We start from the raw sequence: 16,464 nt of genomic DNA, 5'->3' as shown, positions 1-16,464 counted from the left end.
AAGTCTGCTCTTCCGCGGTTCGTACTGTTCTTTGCGGCTGTTTGTGTGAAGTACAACAACTTCACAACATCAGCTGATCTTTGAAGGGGTCTGCTTCGGATATTTGAAGAGTTTATTTGCAAAAACAGATAACTCCGTTTTTATTACTTTTCTTAAATCATGTTTTTTTATTGTGTTATCATGTTTTTATTCTGTTAGTTAGCTGTATTATTATTATTAAGTTATTAGGCCTGTTATTTAATCAAAGCAACCCAACTGCGGGACATGATTTTTGAAAATGATTTTTTTTGTAAATTTCTACACTAATATTCAGTGTTGGGGGGTAACTAGTTACATGTAATTACAAAATAAGGTTACACTTTATTTTAAGGTGTATTCACTATATTGCCAAAAGTATTGGAACACCCCCTTCTAATGAACAGGTTTGACTACTTTAGTAATTTCCATGAGTACAAATCTTAATGTTTAAGCATATAATGATATTTTATTAAATAATTATTAGTCAAACCTGTTCATTAGAAGGGGTGTCCCAATACTTTTGGCAACGTAGTGTACATTTAAGTATTGAGTAATATTAATTAACTACATGTACAATTTACTATATGGTTAGGGTTATGATTAGGGTTTGTTTTGGGGTTACTGAATTATGCATAATTTATTGTTATTATAATAGTAAGGAAATGTAACGTGTAGCAAGGACACCTTAAAATAATGTTAGCTAAAATATTTGTAACTAATCTGTGACAGTTACTGAGAAGAAAAGAAAAAAAAAGTGTAATTAAATTATAGTTACTTATGAAAATGTTAACGATTACAAAAACGTTACATCTGAATATTTTCACACATACGGATTTGATTGATTTCTTTCCCAAACTGCACTGAGTGCTCTAAAATATGAGAAATATTTCTGTCATAGCTATGCAAAGATTTGATTTCAAAAACAGCATCATAGCTATGAAACTATATCTTGTTATGGTTTTAAATCTGTATTAAACTGTATTTTGAGAAGTCTGGCAGTAATCAGTGTTGAGTCCTGTAAGGTTAACCCTGCCTGCTTTAAATGTTTCAACATGATTAACATTCATTAGAAATGTAGAAAAGTACTCAAAAAGTAATCAAATGCAATCAGTTACTTTAATGAAGTAATTAAAATAGTTACGCTACTTATTACATTTGAAATAGAGTTACTTCTATTACATTTCCAAAGTAACCTTCCCAACACTGCTGCTAATATTAGATAAAATTGTTCAAACTAACCTGCTAATGGCAAGCAGTTGCAACAAATCCATAATCATCATCATTATCACAATTATGGGTTTATTGAATTTATGGATTATTATTACTACTCATGAATAATCAAATAAATGGCAATAATCGTGAATGTCTGTATAGGTTATGAAAAAGTCATGGAAATGCATTGATAGAAGAGCAATCTTTCATTATATGTGACCCTGGAGCACAAAAGCAGTCACAAGTAGCACAGGTATATTTGTAGCAATAGCCAAAAAATACATTGCATGGGTCAAAATTATCTATTTTTCTTTTATGCCAAAAATCATTATGAAGATATTTTGTAAATTTACTACCATTAATATATCAAAACTTAAATTTTGATTAGTAATATGCATTGCTAAGAACTTCATTTGGACAACTTTAAAGGCGATTTTCTCAATATTTAGATTTTTTTGCACCCTCAGATTCCAGATTTTCAAATAGTTGTATCTCAGCCAATTATTGACATATCAATATATTGCTTATTCATTATAAATCTCAATTTCGGAAAAACTGACCCTTATGACTGGTTTTGTGGGTCCAGGGTCACATATATCATATCACATATAATTACAGTGCTTTTTATAAAGATTATATTTTTGTTTTAACACACACAATGAAAGTATTCATCCGCACTAGCACGACTTACACAGCTTCTTGCATGTTAAAGCTTTAAACCGCTCATGATATTAATAAATTGTGTGCTCTGTAATTAAATTCCTTATCTCTTTCGTTAATAACATATTGTGGGGCGCCAAGTACAAAGATCATTAGCAGCCCCGAGTTTTAAAAATTGTGCATCCGAAATCTCTTGATTGCGATTCCGTAACTGTGTCAGAGAATCCCTTCCACAGCTATGCCAGTCATAGCAGATGCCCTTTTTAAGGAAAGGTGTTTTCTGCCTGAAGTTTACATCGAAGGAGCCGCGCGTCTCGGCGAGGGTAACCGCACTCATCCGCGTGCGCAGCAGCACAACGATCAGATTTAGTGCGCTGCACAATCTCCCAAATCATTTCAAACTGTAGGATCATTTGTACAAGATTATATATGTATTTGCTGTTTGATATGCTAAATTATCTTAAAACAGATGTGTAGGAAGATATTCTAGAGTGAAGCATCATGGGATGGGGGCGGTGACGGTCATGATTGACAAGCACCTCGGCCAATCATATAGCTCTGGTGCTGCGCCGGCGACGTCTGAATGGCTAGTGACTAGAAACTATGTTTGAAGGAGAAAATAGTAAAATTACAAAAGATAAACAACGTGCTAGAATATCTCAGAGGTAAAAATGTTTTACTATTACACATTTAATCTACTGTAAGTGTCTTTCATATTGCATTCGTCTGTGAGAGGGAATGCATATGGTTATAAAGTAGACATGGAAAAAAAGTATCTATTTCCGACTAAGGGATTTAAAAAGCTCTGAACATATGGTAGATTTACTAAGTAAAACTATACAATACAGCATTAAGAAGCACTATTTATTACAATATGCTAAACAATGCCTTCTTCAGCCTCGATCCTTTTCATCGAGTTCGATTAATAGAAACGCTTTCTTTCTACAGACATTTCGAGTCAGCATTAAATGAAGAATCACCCTTAATATATTTGAGAAAAAAAAAAATGTTATAGATTTTATTTTAATCAAACAATCTGTGTGTATGTTAAAAATAAATAAATAAATCACAGACTGTAAAATAAATAAATAAACCTTTGGCCCTCTAGCGGCTGAAGCATAAACGTACGCATTATTTGCGGATGAACATGTTTTGGTAGTTCTGCGGCTCCGCTATTCTGCGCAGATGAATCAGTTTTTTTTTTTTATGGGATTTTGGTTAAATCCCTTAAATAAGATCTGTGGTTCACGCAGGCACAAGATAACGTACTTTCACGTTTTATTCTACGACATAAAACACACCAGTTACACCCCACGCATGATTTTTTTAAGCTGTTACGTTTCTTAAAAAAGACAGGTGCTAATGTTGCTAAATGGGACTACAGGCGCTGTCGGAGACATTCAGCGCCATCACGCCGAACAGTTTATCAATTTATAGTATTTTCCAATTGTAGTATAATTTGTAATACAATTAATTGTAGAAGAACCAATGAATAGTTTCCCGCATTTTATATTGTTGTTCAACAATGTTTTTTTTGCCTTCCCCATGAAATGCAACACAAGTTTTCGGGAGGAAGAAGCTTGTTTTATCGCTTTCCTACTGATGCGGAGACTCTGGGTTCAGACCATAAGGTAAACTCATACGATTATTCCATGTAAACACCACATTTACCGACATTTTGTGTACAATCCTAACAAAACAATAGATGAAATGCGGTACTTTATTCACTAAAATAAGCCATATCCAAAAACTTGTGCACTCTTAGTCGAGGGCAGCCATAATATCACATATGGCGCTTTTCCAATGCATGGTACGGTTCGGTACGGTTCACTTTTGGGGGGTTTTCCACTGGGTACCTGGTACCTGGTACTTTTTCAGTACCACCTCAGCTGAGGTTCCAAGCGAACCGTACTATTACCAAAACGTGACGTATAAACTCTGCTGATCACTGATTGGCTGGAGAAAATGATCACTGCCTGCGTCACGAGACACAACAGACACGCTAGATTTAAATCAGCACAGCCAGCGAAGGATCGAACGTTTTGAATGAACGCACCTTTTTTTAACAACCAAAAATGGCTGTTTTGTTTTCTGTTGAGGAAGTACTGACGTTCCTCTCGTTCATAGCCGAGGAGCGGATCCAGCGAGAGCTTGATGGAGCGACGCGGAATGAAAAAGGTTTTCAGGAGTCACGGCAGTAGATAATCCCGCCCACTCTAAAGTGGTACTAAACTGCAGTGGAAATGCGAACCGAGCCGAGCCGTGCCGAGCAGAGTTGTACCACACAGTGGAAAAGGGCCAATAGTCCTAACGATCATAACTAGGCTATAACTTTGTCTAGGCTATAGGCAAATAGACCAATGCAGTAACTGGTTGAGAGACTGGCATTCTTACCAACATAAACATTGCTTTGTAAACCTAGCAAATGTGATGCTATGCTATGTTGATTCATGTTTTATTACATTTTCTCGCTTTCCATTTTTGCTTGCAAACTCTTTTTGGTTCGAAGGACAGCTGCTGTGGCTTCAAGTTATTACCACTGCATAGTTGTAACTTCACTTTATTCATGGATGAAAATTCAAACGAAGGAATGATGAAAGTATGCAGTTTTCCACAAAATATGTTGTCATCATTTCCAGTTTGTGTAATGTTGCTTCAACCGTTGTGCCTCTCCGAGCAACACAGAGATTGATTCCTGAATGATTTAGTGTTTTTGAATAAATCAGTTGAACAAATGGATGAGCCCAAAAACGCCCCCTATAGCCTTATATAGTGCACTATTTGAGGGGACAGCCATTTGTAGTGGTGTCTGAAACCATTATTAATATACAGAATTGTGAATTACTGAATAGCGGACGATATAGTTGTAACAATGTAACCTGAAGAATAAATCACAAAAAATGAACAAATGACATTTGCACAATGGTGAAATCATATTGAACTGCTTATCTTTTACATACACACACACACACACACACACAAATACTGCAAGAGATTACCGGTCTTAATTCTAATTTTATTTAAACATAATGAATCTTATATGACATTTACCAAATCACAATGCAAATATATTGACAGTTTACAATGCCCAGAGCTTGATGTACATCATTACTATTAGCAATCATTACAGCTGATTTAACATTTAAAATGTGCAATACATTTCACTCTGCTCATCCACATCAGTGATGAACCCCTATAAAGGCCTGTATAGATGTGTTTATGTGGTTAGAATGGACAGTGGGTGACTAATGAAAGCCCTGCTGTTATACTGAAGTGTTCTATTCTCTATCTATAATACACTATAAACTTATTCCATTTACACTAGCCATTTGATTTATTTCACTGCAACCCGATTTTATTAAAATGGAGTCATAGAGCTGTTCTCTGTTGACCACCAGGGGGCGTGTACAATGTATTTGGCACCACCATGAATGATTTGATCATTGTTATAATGCATTCATATGTGAACTAGTACTTGAGAAGCAATTTGTGCAGCTAAATATGCCATGAGTAAGTACTTAATGAATGCAGTTGCCATAGAAACTACTCAAATTGTGCAAAACCGTTCAGTGACCGCAACACAACAGCAGTGTGGTCACATATTTCAGTCCTTCAGGTCTTCATTTGAATATTTATACATGTAAACACACTCCTTTAAATATTACAAAGGTAAAAGAATCTAATTGAATCAACCCATCAGAATTTTTAATGTCATGTTCAGAAAATGTTTCCATGAGGCTTTTTTCGCATTGCATTCACACTGTATTTTTACATGTGTCAATTGCATTGGTAAATTTAGCCTTAATCCAACATATTAACTTCTCGCATTCTTATCTATTTCCCATCCCTGTAAACTTTGTATCCACAGCTTCCAACCTGTATAAAATTGCTAACATTTAGCACATTTAAGTCAGATTTTAGTCTGATTTTCCTTCAGTTATTGCCATGTCTCAACCAAAACAGTTATGTTACAGCATGTGTTTAAAAAAAAAAAAAAAAAAAAAAATCTGTACAAATAAACCCTGTGTTCAAGTGTTGGATGAAAAGTTGGACTTATTTACTCATTTCATTGTTAAAGTTTACACACAGCCAGTTTTCTGCAACCTCACTCACATTTATCTGATGTTTTTCATCTGCACAATAAAGCAGTGAAAATGAGCAAAGGAACCTGATTGTCCTAAAGCACATGGATCCAAAGCAACAGAATCTGCCATTTTTTTCTCATTTTCTATGAGAAGTCTGCATATGATCAGCTTTGTTTACCTATATGTGTGACCCTGGAGCACAAAAGCAGTCATAAGCAGCACGGATATATTTGTAGCAATAGCCAACAATACATTGAATGGGTCAAAATTATCGATTAGGATATTGATGCCAAAAATCATTAGGATATTAAGTAAAGATCATGTTCCATGAAGATATTTTGTAAATGTCCTACCGTAAACATATCAAAACTTAATTTTTGATTAGTAATATGCATTGCTAAGAACTTCATTTGGACAACTTTAAAGGCGACTTTCTCAATATTTAATTTTTTTTTTTTTGCACCCTCAGATTCCAGATTTTCAAATAGTTGTATCTCAGCCAAATATTATCCTCATAACAAACCATACATCAATGGAAAGCTTATTTATTCAGCTTTCAGATGGTGTATGAATCTCAATTTAAAAACATTGACCCTTATGACTGGTTTTGTGGTCCAGGGTCACATATCACAGAAGATAATTTGGCAGTTTGGGAAAATTGCACACTTGGTCTGTAAAACCAAAATATGTGTAACTAATTGTATACAATTCAGATGTTCCTCTGGCACAAAGACTTTGCCCTGCTGCTATTTACAATGCATTTAGCCGTACAGAAATGTATGTACAAACACACCCAGTAATGCCGACTCTCAGCAATGCTGCCTGCAAAACCTCTGTACAGCAAGCATGACTGAAGTCTTACTGACGTGCTGGTGAGATGAGGAGTGCCCTTATATCTGTTATATCCTCTGCTGTGATCTGAAGCAGCACATGGTCTGGGTTACTCGTCATATACAGATAGTTAGTGGTGCTTGTGGGCAGTTGCCTGAGCAATGCTATACTATATGTGGACGTTTGGCATTGCTATGCTCACTTGCAAGTCTCTGGTGTGTCGATATGGGTCCCGCTTACACACCAAGAATGATAACTATAACTAAAATGATCGCTATATTAGCGTCCACACCAATGCCTGATAACATTTTGTCTATTATAAGCATGCACTGCAGATCTTCGTCTGCCACTTTAAATGCTCACGCTCTTTAAAGTCAAGTGTTTTCTGATTGGATTTGAAGTTCGAATTAGAATGATTAGTAAAACTTTAGTTGTTGTTATAGATATTGTTCTTGGTGTGAACTTCCAGCACATCTTTTTTTTTCACTTGTTTTATTGCTGCTAAGTGGAAACTACAGCAGGTGGTGCTGTGATCCACTAGTTTAGTTCAGCTGGGTGACGTACATAAATCTTGCTAATATGGAGTACTGTGTGTATCGAGCATGTTTTGTTTTTTCTCTACAGCTCTGTTCCAATCTCTAGTGAGCTCAAAGTATACTCCGGCCTTTAAGTGTACACTAGAGTATGCATATCTTCAGCATGGTACAAACATAGCCAGATTGCTCAGATGGCAATGCTCCAATGTTCTCCATACTTTGGGTGTAAGGCGACATCCGAACCAATGGAACTTCATAAGTGACTCATTTGTAATGGTACACATAGGTGGAAATTTGTTGTAGACTTGTTTGCATGCTGTGATACTCTAATAAGCACAGACAATAAATAGCACCACAAATACTGGGTAAAATAGTCAATTTATTTCAATTGATATTTTCCAGTATTGAATGAGATGTGGTTATTTACATGTGCTGCAGCCGGCATAATGTTGCTGACTATCTTTTGGAACAGGCTTTGTGTCAGGCATATATCATGCTGTCGAGGTCTGCAGATCACTAGATTCCTGAACAGAGCATATGAGACGTGATTACACTGAATTGTTTTAGAGAATGAATACTACGTTAAAAGATACAAAATATTACTCACGCATCCATGGGCAAGGTGACCATTTACAATAGGTTGCATTCATGATTATTTCCTGAATTATTACAGCATTTTGGCTCCGTGCTCATAATAATGTCTGCTAAATTTGGGCTGTAAAAAACAAAGTGGTATTAAAGGTATAGTTCACCCAAAAATGAAAATTCTGTCATTAATAACTCACCCTCATGTCGTTCCAAACCCGTAAGACCTTTGTTCATCTTCGGAACACAAATTAAGATATTTCTGATGAAATCCGAGAGCTTTCTGACCCTCCATAGACAGCAATGCAACTGCTACGTTCAAGGCCCAGAAAGGTAGTAAGTACATCATTAAAATAGTCCATGTGATTCAAACGTAATGTTACAAAGCTACTAGAATACTTTTTGTGTGCAAAAAAAAAAAAAAAACTTTATTCAACAATTTCTCCTCTTCTGTGCCAGTCTTTGACGCACATTCATGACAGTACCATGACGACATGAGGGTAAGTAATCAATGACAGAATTTTCATTTTTGGGTGAACTAACCCTTTAAGGAGTAATGTATTGTTGAATGTGCGAAATTACGTTTGCAGACCCAGCGATCAGTTTGAGGGGAGGTTTACACGACAACAATCTACTACAAAAAGTTTTGTGTACAGACATCAACAAAATGAGCGCCGTTCACATGGCTCCGTAAAAATTACTAAAATTGCTGTATTATGCATGCCAGGCCAGTAGTAGCGATGCCACTTTGTAAAGAAACGTGTGCATGCTTATAGACTGAACGCATAATACACATGCTCATGATGTTACCATTTTCACAAATTAGCATTTTTATAGTTTACATGGAGACAACAATGGTATTGTTTCCAAAAAACTTACACTTTGAAACCCTTTTTCAAATGTGTTTTCAAGCCCAAATGCAATGACCAAAAAAGGCATAAAAATTTTCCATTTTTAGTTGATAACAGTGTTGTGTAAAAATCTTAGGGGGCATTCACATAGACTGCGTCTTCGCATTTAAAATCACAGGAATGTTTTTAAGCACAGAACGCAATGGTTTGGGGACGTGCTTTTGAGATGTGGTGCAATAACGGAAATAACAAAAAAGCCAAACATCAGAATAGATTTTTTTTTTTTTTAAAGAAGCAGGTTGTGATAAGAAAATGCCATTCCAACTTGCTACTGTACACAAAAGCTTGTAACCTGCTCTGCTTCCGGGGTCTTCTGATTGGTTTTGGAACTGACATTGATGAGCGGCGCAGTGAGTAAAAATTGAAATTCTTTTAAATTGACACAGAGTCTTAAAACGCAGCGCTCGTGCGAGGTGCTGTAAAAGAAGCGAGCGCAATGGTCATACAAATCCGTCTAGCGTGTGTTTACATCGAAACACAATAAAAAAGTAGCACATTGGAATGGTAAAATGCATTCTGTGTGAACGGTCCCTTAATCTTACCTTTTTACCTACAAATTATGTCTACCAGCCAGTTTTCACTTTTACGTGTTCTTCTTATTTAAAGACTCCAGAAAATCAAAATTGGAGTTTTGTGGCTTTCAGCCCATGACTCTTATGAATATAGATGGCATTTATGTGCTATGTGTAGTCCTAAAAACTATTAAAAACACACATTCAGTGTTTTGCTACTGGGAAAATATTATGCTCTCAAATGCCCTTTTCCTAATACCACCCGCCACTGACTAGCAATAGGAAGTAGCACGGCTCATGGCACTGACATAAACTAATGGCTATTGGATGTAGTTTTTTTAAGGACACGCCATTTGTCCGTCTCCAACTTCCATTTTCAATAAGGAATGTCAACACAGGGAAGAAAACCATGTAGTCAAGCCATTTAATGGGGTCTTTAAAGTATTTAAGTGTAGATAAGATTGCAATCACGATATGTTCTCTCTAAATGTTAACTGCACTATAGTAATAATGGTTAAAGGGAAAGGAGCAAGCCAAATAAACCATATTAGCTCCAGAGGATGTGAAGTACAACTAGACTCTAAAATCCTTTATCCGCATGTTATCCACAAGATTGCTGCAAACTTCAGAACATGATGTGATCTCCAACAATATGAAGCAGGGCCTGTCCATTCAAGCCCAAATATACTACACCTTCGAGTGGCTTGTACCTCAGACAGCGACAACAAGGTAAGTGCAGCGGTCCAGGCCTGAGGCAGTGACCATGATGCAACACGTTAGTGAAAGCGATGACCGACTGATACACATGTGAGCGATTACAGGTGGCTTGTGGGAGTCAGCAGTTGCAGCTCTTTTCTCGCTCCGCCTCCTCCTCTGCGGGATAGAGAACTTTAGCGGTGAGGCCGCTCTTGACCCCGTCCCAGCCGTCGCGCGTGGAGATCTCACCCATCTTCATCAGCTCATAGATGTCCCGTGTGAGTAGCTCGAAAGCACGCTCCACGTTGCTGTTGCACTTTGCCGAGGTCTCCACGTAGCGGATGCCGATTTCGGCCGCCAGCTGCTCCGCCTCGTCCCGCGTCACCTTGCGGTCGCGGCTCAGGTCGCTCTTGTGGCCGATTAGGATGTAGACCATGTGATGAGGCAGGATGTGCTCGCTGACCTCTCGGTGCCATTCCCGCACGTGATCGAAGGTCTTCCTGTTCGTCAGGTCGAAGACCAAGAGCCCGCCCACAGAGTTGCGATAGTAGGAAGTAGTGATGGACCTGACGGGATGAAGCAGATGATATATTTTAAAGACTCTTATAATTAACCCATTTAATATCACCAGTCACAACTGTGTTTCATTTATAAAGCTTTAAAAACCTTACTGACTGATTTCCTGCAAATATGGAAAAAATAAAGGGTCTCAATGAAATATGTGCAGTTTCACATGATTAGTGCCGTCAAACGATTAATCGCGATTAATCGCATCCAAAATAAAAGTTTTTGTTTACATAGTATATATGTGTACTGTGTGTATTTATTATGTATATATAAATACACACACATGCATGAAAAATATGCCATGTTTATATATTTAATATATTTACATATGATATAATTTATATGAATATAAATATATACATGTACATATTTTAAAAAAATGCTATATGTGTGTGTCTTTATATATACATAATAAATACACACAGTACACACATATACTATGTAAACAAAAACTTTTATTTTGGATGCGATTAATCGCGATTAATCGTTTGACGGCACTAGTGCAAATTGTCACATGACCAGAGCAGTTTATTTCCTGTTTGCACCTTGAGAAGATGATAACTGCATTCAAGCTCCAAAAGAAAAGGCTAGTGAAGTATGTTAACATAAAGATATGACAAAGATTTCTGGTCCACATTATCTTTAAGGTGTCTAGTATTAATATATGAGTTCACATATATTCAGTTTTGTTGAGTGTGGTCATAGAATGAGTAAACATCTTGATGGTCACAATAGTGACCGGTGGGATAACAGTGAACTTAGGTCTACAATATAAATCCAATTGCAGTTGTTAGTGAAGGCTGCACTAAAATGTTGCAATGACAAAATATTGCACTATATTAAAAGTTCAAATGTTACAAATAAGTTACAATGTTGTAATTGTCACGCCCCTGGACTGTTTTTGTTGTGTTTTCCCTCCCCTTGTGCTCCATGACCCAGTTTCTTCCCTGTCTAATTAGTTCATTCCCTGCACCTGCGTTTAAGTAATTATCCTGTGTATTTAAGTTCCTGTCTGTGTGTTTCTCCCCTGTCGGGTCTACTCGTTGAGTTTGTGCTTTTGCTCCTGTTCCCATGTTGGATTCTCCCCTGTGTTTCGTCAGTAAAGACGGTTTGTGATTACTCGTGCCTCCTGCGTTCTCTCTACAATGACCGACTGTGACAGTAATACTGGTAGCACTAATATAACAATTGTATAATATATGTTACAATAAAGTAATAATTTTGAAATACGTTGATGGTTGTATTTTTTTGTCTTTTATCTCAGTATTCCTATCAGTGTTGTATAAGGGTTTTTTATGCATAATAGTTACCCTAGAGTGTGATGAAACAGAGTTTAAAATAGCTGGGCTGAGATATATAACCGTTTTCATGACTGCAGAAATATGGTAATTCAGTATTCACATTATCCCACTAGTCACAATTGTGACCGACCTTAAAACATAATTTTTTACACTTTTCCAATTTCCGATTATCTCAAAGGGTTACTAATCATCTGGATATTTTCATGTCTGGAAAAAAAATTGGGATTAAACAGGTTAAGTGCACCAAATCATGGCTAGAGAATTTTAAAGGGTCATCGGATGCAAAATTCACTTTTACATGTTGTTTGAACATAAATGTGTGTTGGCAGTGTGTGTACACAACCACCCTATGTTAATAAAAATACAGCCAGTGCTTTTTTTTTTAATCCCCAAAAATAATATCCCCTTTCTTAGATCAAGCCGTTCTCAGATGCTTGGCTGTGTGACGTCATCCGGACCCAGGCCCCTCCCACGACTGTTGATTGACACTGGTGTTTTAGCACAGACCTGCCCTGAGTGAGCTAGAAACAATCTCCCGTTGTTTCGACTCCGGAGCGAGAATGTCTTCATAGCGATTGAGGTGTTTTGTTGTTGGATATAATAATGAACATAGCAGTCGTCTTTTACTCCCAACATCTGAGCCGATGGAGACGCAGTGGATTTCACTTGTTTTTGAAGGGAATGCACCCCCCCATCTACCTAAATGCGTCTATATTCGTGTGAATCATTCGTGATCCAGCTTCATCTACAGAAGAAGAGAGTATAAGGTTTTTTTTGTGTGTGAATATTTGCAAATCGCCCTTTCCTAATAATGTGCTAGTTAGCAAGTTTCACGATGAATGCGGCTAAAGTTCAGAGTCTCTCAGAGAACGGCTGGTCACCACACAGAAGAGAGGGGTGGGGTGAGCAGAGCTCATTAGCATTTAAAGCGACATGCACCAAAACGGCTCACTGTGAACAGAGCTGTTTTTGACAGGGTAAAAAGGGTGCCGTTTTACACCACCATTGAGAAATTTTAATCAAAGTATATTATAGACTTTTCATCAAGACCCTATAGAATCATACCAACTTGTAAAATGGGCATCCGATGACCCCTTTAAAAGCAGATCATTGTAAAGGAATATTTTGGGTTCCATATAGGGTTGCAAAGGGGCGGACAATTTCCAAAAGTTCTGAAAACTCCTGTAAACTTTCCAGAATTTTACAGCCCTGAACATCAGCGGAGACGAGGACAACTAGATGAGCCCCAGAGACTGATCCCCAGAGAAGACCCTGTCTCCTAGACGGCCATCAGGACAAGACCAGAGGAACCAGATGAGTCCTTTGCACAATCTGACTCTGCTTTAGCCTAGATTTAAACTGCTGATTTTGTCTGGCCAGAGGAGAATGGCACTATTTCGACACACTATTTCCCCGTCTAAATACTGTAAAGCTGATATAAAGCCACCCAGCTTTATATCAAGCTGATGTAAAGCTGCTTTGACACAATTTGCATTATTAAAAGCGCTATACAAATAATAGTGACTTGACTTGACTTGGAAAGTTTGGGCAATGTTCTGGAATTTTCCAGCCTTTTTGCAACCCTAGTTTGACAGCATTTGTGGCATAATGTTTCAATTATTTCAACTCTTCCCTTGTTTTCTTGAAAAAAAGCAACAAAATTCAAGGTTGCAGTGAAGCACTTGAGATAAGAGTAAATGAGACCGATTTTTGGAGGATTTAGAAGCAGAAATGTGCAACCCGATCTCATGTGAAAATATAATTTTACAAGGTGGTGAATTTGTACAATCTACGAAATGTATGACTGAGAACGTACAAATTCATATGAATTTGCCAAAATGCAAAATAGTAATAAATTGCCATTAGATAGTGCTGACAATGTAAATCTCTTGAAGAATTTGATAAAATCCCTTACATTATCTTTCTGTTAAAACTATGTCTTGTTCCAGCTGTAACGCTGTTTAAATTATTATTATTATTATTATTAATATTATTATTATTATTTCAGTTGTTATTGAACCATTTTGTTACTTTACTCATGTAACCTGAAACAAGAAATACCTGATGATTCGCTTGAAACCAGAAACCACTGAGCCTCCAATTGTATTCATTGTATAATATATAAAACTTCTGGATACCTTGTGGACATTTCAGTATAATTCAAACTGATAGATGGATTTTGCAAGATCAAAAAATTACATTTCAAGTATGAAAAATCTAATCAGTTATAAGATTAAGCTGCAAAGTTGCATTTAAAAGAATAAACAACCTTGGAAAAATGCATAATAAAGATGTTTCAGGAGGACAACATTAAACCTACAAAAGAGTGTTCAGGAGGCCACTGCGGCCAGAAATGAATGCATTCCTTATTTCTTTGTTTATTTCACTGCGTGACAATAGCACTGGCACATTTTCAAGCAATGTGTCCATCTATGCTATATAAATGTTGCATCTGCAGTGGCGTGTTTTGTCACATGCACAGTCAGAAGCACCATTGGCCTATTTCATAATCCATCTTTACTGAAATTCATTTTAATTACACATTTAATCCTATAATAGATCATCTTGAAAAATGAAAATGTTAAGCTGAGAATGTGTATGTCCATTCTATCATAATATGATCAGACACACATATCATGTGGAAATTAGTACAGTGTGTGTCTGATCATTCAGAATATGAAAACAAGAAAGGCTTTTCCGCTGGTTGATTTGTATTTCATGAACAGTTCTTTAAAGCAATGAGGATGGATGTTTGTGCTTCCCTGAAGGCAGGCAGTGCTTTGAAATATAGGGCAAGCAGATCAGAGACAGCAGGATCTGAGCCCAGTCACAGTACTAAACCAAACACATGCTCATCAGCACAGAGTCCAAACAGGTGAGGCATATGATGCTGGAACAAATCAATGAGATGAGCCCATATTTAACTCATTCATAAACAGCTCTAGGCCTGTGAACGCCTGCGTGAATTGCATGCATTACACGACACCCAGCAAGTAAATGATTTATAAAATACTGATCCAAAGGGATAAATATGCATGCTCTGCACGATATATTACACAACCAACGGCATCACAAAATGTGATTAAATCATACAGTAATGCACACACAAATAGCACTATGCATGTACACATAGCCAACATAATAGCAATAAAACACAAGACTAACCTGAATCTCTCTTGTCCGGCGGTGTCCCACAGCTGTAGCTTGATTTTAACGCCGGGCTCGATGTCTAGTGAACGGGCGTAGAAATCCACCCCGACCGTAGGGTCCGCTACATCGCTGTATACGCCATCCGTGAACCTCTTGAGCAAAGATGATTTGCCCACCGTCGAGTCCCCCAATAAAATGATCCTGAACTGGTATTGCCATAAAGTATCCATGGCATGGCGAGTGCAGAGCTCCAGCCACGGGCTCAGAGACAAAGCGGTGTTTACATCGAGCGTGTGGAGCGGAGGATGAAGGTGGGGGCTGAGCTGGAGGTGCTGCAGTCATGTGACACTCATTCTCACATCTCGCTTCTCAATAATGTGTAACTACAGTAAATGGAGTGAACTGCTTTCATGTGAGATCTGGAGGAAGCGGAACCTGTTTTGCAGAATAAGCGTATTTCCTTACATGCGTTATATAATGCTGTTCCCATTCTATGTTACACGAGCAGGCCTACACAAGCGTTTATTTAGTGTGCTTATGTAATATTTATAAAGCAATGAGCCCGAGAGACGGTGAACTGCGAGGGTTTTGGTAGCTACTGGTAAACAGTGCGTGAAGCGGAGTAATGGGGTAAAGTCCCTGTAAAGCAACACCTCTTGGTTTATTGCTCGTGTAAAACACCATTGCTAAAAAACAAAGTGTTTAATAATTAATAACATGTGTGTTCAATAATAATCGGGCTGGAGTGAGCAATTAATCCTCCAAAAATCAGTAGCCTTTAATAATATATTTTTCATTAAAACATTATTAAGCCTTACTTTATTATTATTATTATTATTATTATTATTATTGTTGTTGTTGTTATCCTGCTTCTGCTGGGCAAAAAAAAAAAAAAGGCAAATTGAATTGCAATTATGTTATTATAATTGTGTGGGTGTGATGGTATGGATATCAGAACCTGGTTTGTGTGTGTACTAATTATTAACAGCTACCCAAGACTGATAATAATAATAATAATCCAAAGTGTTGGAGCACAAAACACTTGTTTAGTGTTTTCAAAATAAATAAATAAATAAATAAAAACAGTGGCATTATATTATGTAAACAAACTGGCATTTAAAGGGTTGCAATCCTACAATCCAAATGCATTAATACATTTTGGTATGTGTGTATATATATATATATACACACATTATCTTGATTATCTCGGCTCGGTCCAAGCGGAGTAACTGGCCCTGTCCGTGGTGCTGAAATACTCGTGACATTATTGAGGCTGTCGGGGATTCAGCATATGAATTAACAATCCCAAAATCCGGAATATGCTTGTAAATACCATGTAATGTTAAAAAAGAGATAAAGCGCTTAATGGGGTTATCTTAATCAGCTGACCAGTATCCCAC

At 37.2% G+C, this 16,464-nt stretch overlaps 1 protein-coding gene and 1 non-coding gene across 2 annotated transcripts; both read right to left on the bottom strand.

Annotated features, from left to right (window-relative positions):
• Positions 1-2,019: 2,019 nt before the first annotated feature.
• On the bottom strand, positions 2,020-2,155 carry LOC131526487 (U11 spliceosomal RNA). Its single transcript, XR_009267475.1, has one exon. It is a non-coding gene; the product is annotated as a U11 spliceosomal RNA (small nuclear RNA).
• A 2,737-nt stretch (positions 2,156-4,892) lies between these two features.
• Positions 4,893-15,715, bottom strand: rab42a (RAB42, member RAS oncogene family a). Its single transcript, XM_058754573.1, has 2 exons — positions 15,080-15,715; positions 4,893-10,612 (listed from the first exon to the last, which is right to left on the bottom strand). Exons 1-2 carry the CDS (start codon positions 15,292-15,294, stop codon positions 10,186-10,188), a joined length of 642 nt encoding a protein of 213 aa, XP_058610556.1. The 5' UTR covers positions 15,295-15,715; the 3' UTR covers positions 4,893-10,185.
• Positions 15,716-16,464: the final 749 nt, after the last annotated feature.

This window comes from Onychostoma macrolepis, chromosome 19, assembly GCF_012432095.1.
Source record: "Onychostoma macrolepis isolate SWU-2019 chromosome 19, ASM1243209v1, whole genome shotgun sequence".
NCBI lineage: Eukaryota > Metazoa > Chordata > Actinopteri > Cypriniformes > Cyprinidae > Onychostoma > Onychostoma macrolepis.
The sequence above is the reverse complement of the archived record's forward strand: the minus strand, read 5'-3'. Positions and strand labels throughout refer to the sequence as shown.

Coding starts and splice junctions, on each gene's coding strand:
- rab42a (XM_058754573.1), bottom strand. CDS start 15,294: ATGGATACTTTATGGCAATACCAGTTCAGGATCATTTTATTGGGGGAC. Junction 10,613..15,079: donor GCCGGACAAGAGAGATTCAG/GTTAGTCTTGTG, acceptor TCATCCCGTCAG/GTCCATCACTACTTCCTACT.